Source organism: Xyrauchen texanus, chromosome 24 (genome assembly GCF_025860055.1).
Source record: "Xyrauchen texanus isolate HMW12.3.18 chromosome 24, RBS_HiC_50CHRs, whole genome shotgun sequence".
Lineage (NCBI taxonomy): Eukaryota > Metazoa > Chordata > Actinopteri > Cypriniformes > Catostomidae > Xyrauchen > Xyrauchen texanus.
Genome location: NC_068299.1, coordinates 8433411 through 8447154, shown reverse-complemented (window position 1 = coordinate 8447154; position 13744 = coordinate 8433411). Strand labels below are relative to the sequence as shown.

General features: G+C 35.7%; 2 protein-coding genes across 3 annotated transcripts in view; one reads left to right on the top strand and one right to left on the bottom strand.

The window, feature by feature from the left end:
- Positions 1-3730: 3730 nt before the first annotated feature.
- LOC127617492 (5-hydroxytryptamine receptor 1D) lies at positions 3731-8353 on the top strand. The gene is made up of 3 exons (XM_052089467.1): positions 3731-3878; positions 4898-5058; positions 7037-8353. Exons 1-3 carry the CDS (start codon positions 3731-3733, stop codon positions 8351-8353), a joined length of 1626 nt encoding a protein of 541 aa, XP_051945427.1.
- A 2843-nt stretch (positions 8354-11196) lies between these two features.
- LOC127618040 (putative thiamine transporter SLC35F3) overlaps positions 11197-13744 on the bottom strand; it is a 70198-nt gene continuing 67650 nt past the window's right edge. For both annotated transcript variants that reach the window (XM_052090268.1, XM_052090269.1), the window contains one exon: positions 11197-13056. In XM_052090268.1, the coding sequence (XP_051946228.1) occupies positions 12818-13056 (239 nt within the window). In that variant the 3' untranslated portion in view covers positions 11197-12817. The remainder of the gene's footprint in view (positions 13057-13744) is intronic.

The window sequence follows — 13744 nt, the reverse complement described above, 5'->3', positions numbered from 1 at the left end:
ACAGGCAATTTTTGACTTGATTAACTTGTTATGAAGAGCAGGATTGCCTTTGTAAAGAGATAGGGAACGTGACAATAGAAACGTATCAGTGAGTGCTGAAGGTGCAGTTTAATGTTGTCAAGCTAATTGATGTTTGTCTCCCTGTGTGATTTCCACACCTCTGAATGCTGCTGCAGGGAGAGCAAGAGAAAGGTGCTTGTCCTGACATGCCGAGGGCTCATCAGCAAAACCACACACACACACACACACACACACACACACACACACACACACACACACACAGTTGTTGTGTTTCCATGTTTTATGGGGACTTTCCATAGACATAATGGTTTTTATACTGTACAAACTTTATATTCTATCCCCTAAACCTAACCCTACCCCTAAACCTAACCCTCACAGAAAACATTCTGCATTTTTACATTTTCAAAAAACATAATTTAGTATGATTTATAAGCTGTTTTCCTCATGGGGACCAACAAAATGTCCCCACAAGGTCAAAAATTTCGGGTTTTACTATCCTTATGGGGACATTTGGTACCCACAAAGTGATAAATACATGCTCTCACACACACACACACACACACACACACACACACACACACACACACATATAGATCATTCAAAACACATGAACCCTCCATTTCAATGTTTTTCATGCAATAACTCTTAGTCCATGTAAAACTGTTTGGATTTGAGAACAATATGCATAAATAGATAATTGTATGTAAAGGCATCATGGATCTATATAGGGAATTTTTAAAAATCAGATATTTCACAAGGAGAGCAATGTTAACCTTTCATATTTCTAAAGGATAATTTTGATAAGAATGTAATTTAACGAACGTGTCATGCTTTTTAATGAAGCAGCACTGATACGGTACTATGATCAAAATTAGACTTTTTCATTTGTTTTCCTGATTGGTCTTGCTGCATCATTTGTCTTGAAGGCATAAAGGCACCTGTTGTTTGTTGCTCAGTAGGCATCTTAATCAGTGCATTATTATGCCTGATTATCTTACAGATGTAAAGCTATTAAACGGCAGTGTAAGTTAGTCTCATTATTTAAAAGCATGGGTTTACCCCTGATGCTGTGGAGTAGTTCAATCAGCACATTTGCACATTTTGGCTGACCTCATCAACAGGTCTAAATGGAATCTAGAGAATATATATAATTTTTTTCACATTTATTTTGAGGGAGAATTGCAGCCAAGGATGTATCTTGTAAATGGAGAGTGCCATCTGTTAACATTGTTATTCATCTCAGTGTCCGTTGCTCTGCCTCTGAAGGCGCTGCATGAGCTAGTTATCACATTTTGATTACGAAGTACGAAGACAAACAATCGCAGTTCACAATAAGACCAGTAATATGCATTAAGGAAGTAAATAGTGACAATTTGGATTTCATGTTGACTAACTTAATATTGAATTAGTGACCTAAGCATATTGCATTGGGGTGGATTTTTTTAATTCTGTATGGTGCATGACAAATAACTATTTGTTTGTTTCTGGACAGTAATGAAAGGGAAACATTCCTGCAAACCTGCTGCAACTGTTGGACATCTGTGTGGAGATTCCTCAGTATGGTGTCACTCGCTCCCTCAACGTGCATGTGAATGCTGCTCTGCTGGTGTGGGAATACACAAGACAGCATTTAGGGCAAAGCACTGGATCGTGACCCACTACAGCCCCTCTGCATTGGACTTGCAGAACATTTAGTTTTGTGTTTTGGCAGAAAAAAGTTTGTATTTTCAGTATTTGGAAGATGTTGCATTGTACACCATTTCCTGAGGGGAAAGCCTTGTATTGAGGTGAAATTAGTCATAAGATGCATCTCGGGAATTCTTCAGAACTAAATACTTATCGAAAAGTGTTTTATTCTCTATCTGTATATGTTTCAGCTGAGCACCAGTGTTTCTCAAGGTCCTTTACTTTGGTAAAGCCTTAAAAAAAAAGTTCTTCCTTCCTGGTTTAAAAAAATTATTTCTTACTCCATTTAAACCATTTTAAAATGGCATTTTTGCCTCAAAACAGGTGCCTTAAAGGAATTTTACGGGTTCAGTACAAGTTCAGCTCAATTGACAGCATTTGTGGCATAATATTTATTACCACAAAAAAAAGAAAAATGATTTTGAAAAAATCTTGGTTACTGTGAGGTACTTAAAATGGAAGTGAATAGTTAAAATACTAACTTTTTCAAAAGTATAGCCACAAAACATAAACAGTATGCATGTAAACATGATTTTAGTGGGATAAAATCACTTACTAACCTTTTATGTGTAAAGTTACAGACAATTTTACAACATTGTTGCCGTGACGATGTAATGTCAACAAACCCTAAAACAATTTTAACAACTTAACAGCTCAAATAATATACAGGTATTTGCAGAAGAATTAATGTAATGCTTTAATAAATGTATAAGCTTTAAAAAGTTGCCACATTTACTTCCATTGTAAGTGCCTCAATATAAAATCTTTTTTTGCTTTTTTTTTTTTTTTTAAAGAAATGGAGGAACGAATCGAAATGAGATTTTTTGGTAATCAGCTTTATGCCACAAAAGTTGTCAATTGAGCAAAACTTTTATTGAACCTGGAATATTCGTTTAATGTGTTAATATTGAAATCAAATCTTATTTAGGCAACATGGAATGATGTTTATTCCCACACATTAATATTTCTTTGTTTTGATCAAATAAACCTTTATAAAACATCATTTCTGTCTTAAAACAAGTTAAGGCACTTATCTAAATAAATGATCCTTTAAAAAATGTCAATTAATAAAACATACATTTATCCAAGTTTATTCATTTAATTTGGTTAAAGCTTATGCAACTGAATTTTATGTAATGAATTATAAAAATAGCCTATTTTTTTGAGTGCATTAAAATCATGTTATAAATAAATGGGACACACTTTATATTAGGTGTCCTTACTATGTACAGTACTTAACATTTGATACAATGTACTTATTATGTATACACTGTACATGTTGTTGCATTGTAATTACATTTAAAGTACCTACATTTAACTAAATTTGTAGTAACACTGTTAAATCTAACCCCTAACCCTACCATTACTCATAAACCTTCCCATACCTCAACCTCAGCAGCAGATAATGTGGGAAGTTTGCAGAACAACATGTAGTTACACAGTAAATACATAGTCTTGTATGTGTTTAATGTTAGTGCATAGTAGTTAAGGCCACCTAATATAAAGTGTGACCAATACATGAAAAAGAAAAAGCTTTCTAAGGTAAAAGTAATGGCTTAAAATGGCTACAATCCATAGCTATTGTAATGTCTTGAGAAACTAACCATACACATTTATTGACTGCTACAAATGAAGAGACATTCATCAAGTCTGTTCGCTCAGCCTTGCGGTGTAGTTCGCATCCTCAAGTGTTTGATTTTTCCATGTTGTCATCACTGTGGATAAACTGATGGCTGGACCCTGGAGACCCCAAACTGCACTGCACTCTTGGGTATGCAGGGTCAGATGTATGTAGAGCTAGAGAGGAGTGAGACGAAAACTGACTGCTGTGAGGATAAATAAGTTATTGTTTTTTGCAATAATATTAAAATATAATAGATTTTAAATAGGCCTTTCGCATTGCTATTATGTAGGAATGTTGTTTTGTATACTTTAAATGGCCAGATTGAATGTGATACACCAAGGAATTGGGATATACAGAACGTTTCCATATCAGGTTTAATTATAATTTGTATTGCTTAAAATGGAGCCCTCGATGAATCAGTGGTTTGATTCGCATGAGCCCGAGTTGGAGATGCGGACTGCAGTGAGGAACGCAACTCTTCTGTCGCCTCGGGCACGTCTGATGCTGGAGACGCTGATGGTGCTCATGAGTGTGGCTGCAGTGATGGGTGAGCTATATAATTACTACAAAACAAACTTACAGATCACGTAAAAAAAGTCTGTCATCATTTACACACCCTTATGCTGTTCCAAACCTCATCTGACTGTCTTCCGTGACACAAAAGGAGATGTTAGGCAGAATGTTAGACTTAGTCACCATGTAGTCTTTTTCATTGTATGGAGAGAAAAAAAGCCCAATGCAAGCACAGTGAATGGTGACAAAGATTAAAATTATGCCAATATGCTTAACATCTCCGTATGGGTTCCACAACAGAAAGTAATTCATATGGGTCTGGAACAACATGAGAATGAGTAAATGATGACATGATTTTATCTTTTAGGTGAATTATGCCTTTAAATATGTATTAATCGTAAAATGGAAAATGAAACTTTCCAGTTATGCCAGTGCAGCTCCTATCTACTTGAATGGAGAAAGACCAAAATCCCAAAAACGGTTGGTCATGGTTACGATCAAAGAACATATTTCAATAAAATTTGATGATACTGGAATTGTAAATTGTGATTTTTTACCTCAAATTACAATAGCTAATGCGCATGCACGTTCTAGAGTTGATTGACAGGTGATGTCTGTATCTAAGAGGTGATTGGCTCTTTTAACTGTAAGGCGGGACTTCCTTTCTATATCAGTTGACATTTGGGTGCTCAGAGCTTCTTGTTTGAGCGTTCCAATATCTCCCATTCTTTTTAATAGAAGTGGCCCATCTCTGCTAAATAGTCTCTGGTTGCAAATCTCATGAAACTGACACATACAATTTCATGTTAGTACTGGTGATTTGATGTTTATGCAGAACCAGCATTTTAAAGGTTCAGATTGATGAAAAATAGAACTGTTATTGAACTTTTGATATAAGTTATGAAAACATGTCTTAAGTTTCAGAATATAAAACTCTTTCCCATCTTCACCCTAACATTTTAAGCAAACCTGATTTCTAAAATTGGTATTTATTTTTACTAAATACATAAAAAATATGTTCTGCTCTTTTGTGGTTTTGTGCCCTCTTGTCAGGAAATGTTCTGGTCATTGTGATTGTGGCTGCCACTAAAACCTTCCACACTGTAACCTCAGTCCTCATCATTAATCTGGCCATTTGTGATTTCTTAGTCGGAACAGGCGTCATGCCATTTGTGGCTGTTTCCATTATAAGCAACGGATGGATCAGATGCAATGTTAGTATCACTTTACACCCAACATGTTATACCTTAATTCACCAAAAAATTTAATTCTGTCACTATTTAATCCCCCTCATGTTGTTCCAGCCTTGTATTATGATTTTGTTTTTTTTCTTCCTGTGGAAAACAAAAGAATTTCAGATTCTTCACGCAGCTCTTTTCCTTACAAAAGTTCACAGTGAACATGGCCGTCCTTATTGATATTCCGTATAAAACAGTATATATAGAGTGGGGGAGTAATGGAATACATATAACGGGAATACGTATTTAAAATACAAAATATAAGTAGCTGTATTGCACTACAGTTACAATTTAAATAATTGGTAATTAGAATACAGTTACATTAAAAAAGTATTTTGATTACTGAAGAAATTACTTTGCATTTTATTATCATTTTTTCATTTCATATTTAGTCCTTTCAGATGGAAAATATTTATCCATATAAATGATGCGATCCAAAGTGCATTTGAACAGTGGTGAAACACTTTCTTATGATGTGTTACATTCATACGAGCAGACAGTGAAGTAAGTTTGAAGTAAGTTTGGAGCAGAAAAAATAGCAATAAACCTTGTATAAATTATCAGCTTTACGCCAAGCTAAAATGCTATTTCTATCCATTTTACTTACACATGTTACCAGGCACAATCATATTTGTTTATCAAAAATATATTTTTTTATAAAAACATCATTCATTTTTTCTAGTAAGACCTTTTGATATATGGGCAAAAATCGTGTTCTTGATAATAATTTTTTATATTGTTTCCCTGTAAAAATATTTAAAAATCCTTAAAACAAGATTTATCTTGTTTTAGAAACAACACTGCATGAGATATTTTGGGTTTTCAGAGAATGTAGTTTTAACATGTGTATTTTGTCTTACTGTACTGGCGGAGTTTTCCAGTCAAAACAAGTGAACAATGTACCAGTGCTGCAGAAGTAATCCAAAGTATTTAGAATACATTACAGACCTTGAGTAATCTAATGGAATATGTTACATATTACATTTTACAGCATGTATTCTGGAATCTGTAGTGGAATACATTTCAAAATATAACCTCCAAACCCTGTATATATATATATATATATATATATATATATATATATATATATACAATTTTAATTTAAGTTGCTGTTCACTGATAATCTTCCTCTCCAGTGATGTGTTACTTCGAGAACCTTTGCAACACGATCATTAATTCAGTGAGTTGCACTCCAAGACAATCAGATTCATGAATGAGCCATTCTTTTGAGATGGTTCTTATCAGTGAGATAGTTGATCTGATTCACAAACCACTGAATGATTTGTTCACAAATCAGAGAGATCTAGTTCTCAAGGTTAACTCAGTGAGAGCGTTAACATGCTTGTTCTTACACCGATTATGCTTCATAAATTGATAATTTGTGTGGTCATGTAAATGGCATGAATGGCTTTCTTTCGTCAGTGTAATATCATAACAGTTTAAGCCCTTTACCCCGATTTGACCTTGCACGTTATACATTTTTACTGGCTTGTAACTGTTTACCATTTATTGTCAAAAGCAGAGCATAATCAGGTTATTTCAAAGCTCATGTAAATATTTTCTTACGCTGTCTGATTTTTATTTAATAAGCTAATTTTTGGTAGTTATCAGTGTATTGGTGTGTATGTACAGGAAATGTACTCAAGGATCCGGTGACATGGACCAATTTTATGGTGCTTTTTTTAAACATTTTTGTAGCTCAATACCCATGACCACAATGAAATGTCATCGTACAGGAAAGACCTGCGTGAAAATTCTTCAAACTGTTGAATATCAATTTTTTTGATCCACAGTAGGGAGTCATATAGGTTTGGAATTACATGAGGATGAGTAAATAATTACAGAAGTAATATTTTTGGGTGAACTGTTCCTTCAATATGTTTGAAGATCCAAAATTTTCAAGTTATAGTTTAGATATCTATGCTCATTTTGACATTTTTTTGTGGTTTTGCAGCATCTGTGCATGTATGTCGGATACACCTCCTCCGTCTACTGCACTGCATCGGTCTTAACACTTGCTGCTATCGCACTAGACCGTTATTTCTCCATCGTCGACTGCCTGAAGTACAATTCCAGCTGCACAATATGGAGAACAAGTATGGCTGTGCTATGGATCTGGTTCCAAGCCATGGTGACCAGCTGTCCTCCTCTCCTCGGCTGGAGCAACATAAGCTTTGTGGCTCCCATGTTCAGCTGCTCTGTGAACTGGGCAAAGAGCCTCAGCTACACTATCTTTATGTCTACACTATCTTTTTTTCTACCAGCTATGGTCATCCTGTTCTGTTATGTGAAGATTGTTCGTGTAGCCCGGCACCACGCTAGGAGAATCCACAGCTTGGAAGAACATTTCCAGCGTAACAGGATCAAGGCCACTTCAGCTTCTATGTTGAATTTTCAAAATTCATCCATGGATATGGAAACTTACTTGCCCTCCAGGCTGGTGTATTATGTGAGTGGTAGGTTTGTGACTGATGCTCAGTTGGATGATCCTGGAGAAATATCTCCAGATGCACCATCTGGAGGAGAGACCTCTTCCAGGACATCTGGTGGATATTTTAACTCATTTCTGGCTCAATTCCATAATAGCAATCCTCAACATCCAAACCAAGCTCAGCATCATGGCATCCTTAGGCTATTTCTAGTAATCGCTGCTTTCTTTCTATGCTGGACGCCATACATTAGTGTAGCTCTAGTTCAGGCCACCGAAACTGCCCTTTCTCGCACCACAAGCCTCATTCCTCCATCGATGGTTACCTTCTCCTACTTGCTGGTTTTGTTCAATTCTGATATCAACCCTTTGCTATATGCGCTCCTCAGCAAGCGCTTCCAGGGGGCTCTCCAGAGTTTGGGATGGAAGATCCTAACAAGATTGGGGAGCTTTGTTGGACGAGAAGGAGTTGAGAGACCTACAAGTAGAGGTGGAGGAGAAAGTGAACCCACTAATGTAACAATCCATAGTTCCACACCGCATTCAAGAAATGATGGGGCGCCTCTGGGGTCAACATACTCTGTCTTAACTTTCAGATCGAAATTCCCCAACCACTTTAGGGAGCAACTGAGTAATGTTCTTCCAACTGGTAGTTTGGCTACCTCCTCTCACCCTGTTTGTCATAAATGTGGTGGAAATGGCTCTAAGAAGGTTGAGCAGTTGCAGGTTCCCTCAAGACAACATGAGCGGAATAGACTCCCCTACTCAGCTGCAACTAAAAAGAAACAAGCAACGTTCTTTTATGGACAGATTACAGTACGAGTAGAGCATGATATCTGCTAAGCATATCACATGTTGTCCTTTGTAACTGAAACAAAACTAATTTGCAATTTGCATAATATTTTGCATATTGATCACTATTTAATTGTTTACTCAGAAATTTAATTTCTTGCATCATTTGCTGATGTCATACCAAACCTGTTTGACTTTTTTCTTCCATGGAACACTAATGGAAATGTTGCAGAATGACAGGCTCAGTCATCATTCACTTTCATTATATGGAGAAAAAAAAAGATGCAGTGACTGTGAATGGTGTCTGATGTCTTTCATTCTACTTGGCATCTCATTAAGTGTTCCACAGAAAAAGTAAGGTCAAATGGGTTCAGAACGATATGAGGGTGAGTAAATGTTGACATCATTTATAACTATCCCATCAAAGGAATATTCCGGGTTCAAGCTCAATCAACAGCATTTGTGGCATAATGTTGATTACCACAAAAGTTAATTTCAAAGAGTCCCTCGTTTTATTTAAAAAAATAAAAAAATAATCTGGGCTACAGAAAGGGACTTGAAGTGGGTTAATCTGTAAATGTTAAAATACATATAAAAATATAGCCACAATATGTGAACAATATGCATGTTCAATATTTTATTATTTTAGTGTGATAAAATCATCTACCTGTTGGATAAAATTATATCCAATTTTACAACTTTGTTGCCATGATGACGTAATGCTGTAAACCTGTAATGTCAGTAATTTAGTAGTGTGCTGTGAAAATTATTATTTAAATAACTTTACAGCTCAAATAATAAGCAAGTTTTAACAGAGGAACTACTTTAAGTGTTGTAAGATTCACATTTCTGTATTTAAACCCTCCAATAATGGATCCCGCTAACTCCGCAATAATATTGTTGTAATCACCATTATTCCACAAATGCTGTCAATTGAGCTTAACTTCTGTTGAACCAGGTGGAATGTTCCATAAAGCATTATCAGTGTAAGATTGTGCATGTAAACTTTATGAACTTCATGTGGTCATGACATTTAAGCTAAAAGCCTGGAAAGAACTTTACACAGATAAGGTCAATAAGTAAGGGATAATGTACAGTCAGCCAGATGTCATCGCAAAATATAACCAGACAGGGTGATATTGTATTAGCCTTAAGGGGTTTATTTTGTGAAAACAACCATCTGACTGTACAATATCCGGCTTATTACACCGCTACTAACCAAATAAATAAATACATGAACTTTAAATAATTGATTTTTATTGAGTATATGATTCTATGTTTAATGACATTATAAGTACCTTTCTGTACGATTTTGAGGGTTGAGTCTAGAGCCCAATCGATTTATCGGTCGGATGATATTATCGGCCAATATTAGATTTCACAGATCGTATCGGCAGATATGTTTTCTGATATGTGCGGATATGAACAAAAAATTACATTTCAGAACATATAATGCAGAAAACAATACTTGTAGGTGAGGTGTTATAATGTAGTTCGTACAGCAGAGCACACTCCGACTCCATTGTTTACAGAGCTGAGCTGACGGTGGTGCTGCTGACAGTGCGAAGTTAAGCGGCATCTTCAAAGTTGCTAACTAGTTTGAGAAATACATACTGGAAAGTTTATGATAAACAATGACCGCATTAATATATTAATATATAACTAATATAACATTAACGCTGTCCCTGACAAACATGTCACTCATGTTTATCACATCTGTTTTCTATATTAGCCATCTATAGTTTGTCAGTGCAGTCAGTAATGTAGCAGATTGAAAAGTAAGCATCGGAGCATCTTTTTGCAGCTCAGCAGACAACAGTTCGATGGTGGAATGTGTCTGTTGAGTGTTGATTTCATGCTACGTTATTACCTAGTTGGTGAGACGCAATGCTGGAAAGTAAATACACAAGGTCCATCTTTTACTCTCCATAACATCGAGCTTATAGCTAACTAGCTAACCACATCAAACAAACAATTGCATTTACAAAATGTAATATTTAAAAGCCTGGTTTTCCACCACTGAAAGTTTCCCTTGAACTTGAATAGTAGAATATGGTGTTACACTGCTGCCGCTTTTTATCTCTTGACTCAGCAGCAGCGAACAATGAGTTATTGTTGTGACTGTTTCATTATACATTAACAGTGAAATATTGCTGATGATGTACTGATAAGCAATAAAACTGTACTTTAGTACAATTTAGAGGTACTTGTACTTTACTTGAGTATTACCATGGCATTTTCTATTACTCTACTGTATACTTCCACTCCACTACATTTCAGAGGGAAATATTATACTTTTCCCACTGCATTTATTTTTTAACAGCTATAGTTACTAGTTAATTTTCAGATCAATATTATATATGTAAAATATATGATCAGTAAATATGAACTTTTATCTCTACATTGAAAAAATATCCATCTTAAAAATGCCCATCTTAAATATATTCTTTCCTCTATCACCTACAGATGGCTGAAAAGCAACAGTGAATGGGCAGTAAGGTGTGGGACTACTTCTCCAAAGATGGTGATGTAGATAAGCAAGGGATCTAGCAATTTGAGTTAAATGAATACTCACCAATTTGTGGTCTCTCCTGAAAGTGACCAGCTAAAAAATTAACTATATCGGCCACCTTATTGGTCAATGGCGAATTTCCCCCCTCTAAAACCAGCATCGGTCTCAAAAATCCCATATCGGTCAGGCTCTAGTTGAGTCAAATAATTTTCTCTTTAAGCTTATCTTAAATGATGTTTCATGTCTCTACATAATTCTAGTTACATTTTAAATGATTTAAATACAATTCAAATAAACAGAAGAGAATTGTAATGTTCCACGTGAAACAGTTGATTTTTTGAAAACAAACAAAACATATGTATTAAAATGCATTTTTGTTTATTTGTTTTGACGTCATTTTCCTCAAATGTGATCATAATGCATTTTAGTGTAAAAATAATTCCTTACAAAGGTTTACAATAATGTCTAGCGATAATTCCAGAGGAATACAATATTATATTTATTGTCATCATAGCAATGACAATGGGAGACAGTGCTGATGAGATCCTATTTCAAATCAATGCTAAGGCGGTGACGCCGTCAGTGAGCATTTATTGTCATTTTCTGCATGCTGTAGATCTAATTCCATTTCAAATGGAATAGTTCATAAGATTAAAAATTAATTCTGACAGCTTGTGTTTGAGAAAAGTGCAGAATGAGTGTTTTGTGTTCGTACAGGTAGTACTGCAGTTCCAGTCACCACCTTTGCAAAGTATATAGTGTAGCCCGGGGCGTATGTTTTAGGGGGATGGGGGTGGAGGTAACCCCCCAACACTTATACCATGATCAATGGAAAAATAGAAATGCTTCATGCTACAACCCCCAAATGTTCAAGCCAAATCCTTTGAGCGTAGGTGCACTTTTCAGAAATGGTCATACATTCACAGGATGCTCATATCCCCCTCGACAGTAACACAGCTTGCTGAAAACGTCTTTTCGATTTGACCCTGAAGTGTCCTCACAGTGGTTAGTATGTGATTCACAAAAAAAATTTAATGGACAGACAGTCTTGAATTCCTGTCGCCCCCTGTAGGAGACCACAGTTGTGAATCGTGTCAGTGAGAGTAATAATTTTACTCACCCTCATGTCAAATCCAAACCTGTGTGACAACTTCCATTGAAAACAAAATTAAACATTTTTGAAGAATATCCTGATCACTCTTTTCCGTGTAAGCTGCCAAACTGCAAAATGACCATAAAAGTGTTATAAAAGTGGTCCAAATGACTCTTATGTTATATTTAAAGTCTTTTGAAGCCATATGATAACATTTAAGTCTGGAGTTCAACTTACTGATTCAATGAGCCTGTCGCAGCAGTTAAAATCCCACAGTAGGGGAATATTATCAGTAAATAATTACTTTGTTCTGATTCTCACACAAAGATATCGTATGACTTTAGAAGACTTGGAATACAGCCCACAAGTCAAATGGACAACTTTCATTGTGCTTTTTTGTCCATTTTGAAGTTTTGCAGTCACTGGTCCTCATCCATTTTGATTGTGTGAAAGTTAGCAGCTCAGACATTCTGCTGAACTTCTCCTTTGATGTTCTAAAGAAGTAATAAAATCATACAGATTTGGAACAACATGAGTGCGAGTAAATAATTACAGAATATACATTTTTGGGCGAACTATCTCTTTAAGAGCAGTAAAGTAACAAACATGTTCTCTGAGGAAAGTGAAACCATCTCCAGATCTGCAAGGAATCTGTAATGTTTTCTGTAATATTAGTCAATAAATCAATCAATCAGCTTGAGTTTCACATAACGGAACAAAGTCGTTGTTCACATCCACTAACAGTAGGTAGAATCCGCCAAAAACGGCTTGCTTTTGCTTTTGGGAATCTGCTCTTATAATGTGTATGGCCACAGAGTCTTGTTGACTGAAGAACATCATGGAACAAATTCTATTCCTGACATATTTCAAACTTCCTCCAATTACTTGAATGGGAGAATGAGAGAGTGTGTCAGTGTGAAAACGTGGACATGGAGGTCCTCGTCCGTCGGGTCCAGTTCAGTCCTGAGCTGGTTCCATTTTCAGTTGGCTCCACAGGCTGTTCACGCTTTCTGAGTTTGGTGCCGAGCTTGATCAAACACTGATCCCAGTCCTCTGGTAACAGCAGCATCAGGAATCCCAGACAGATGATGAACACAGCTATGAGTCGCACTGTGTTGAAGTGGATATCACAAGTATACAGGTCTACCACTGCAACCCACACAAAACATACATTTAGAGCCAAATGATATCCACCACTTCAAATGGTCTGGGTGAAGATTACACTTAAAGAAAAAGTTTACCCCAAAATAAAATGTATTTCATCAACATATTTTCAGAGAACATTGAAGTTATTGCATGTTTCAGAAGCCTTCCTATGGGCTACTTTTATGGTACTTTTTGGAACTTGTCAATGTATGTAATCATCTACTTTCATTTTGTAGAAAAGTCTAGATATTATGGTAAATATCCAATATTGCATTTATAGAAGAAAGAACAACATGCACATGGTTCCCAAACATATTGACCAATGAATTTCCATGCTTTTTCCCATAATTTGTGATGACTGGATAAGGGTTTTTAGAAATTATTTTACTTTTTGGGTTCCTTTTGGGTTTGTGATCCCTCACATTAGTTTGCGTTTCCTTGCAATAGTTTTGTATTCCCTTCCAATTATTTTGGGTTCTCTTGCAACACCTTTATCCATTTCTTATGAAAGATAACCATGGTTTTACAACAGAAACTACAGTTCAACTGTGGAATTTGTAGTAAAACCATAACCACAAAATGTACCATGTTTTTACTATAGTAACCACATTTTAACCATGATATTTGTGGTAAAACCATAGTAATAATACAGGGAAACAAAAACTATGGTTATAAAAATCACAATCGATCT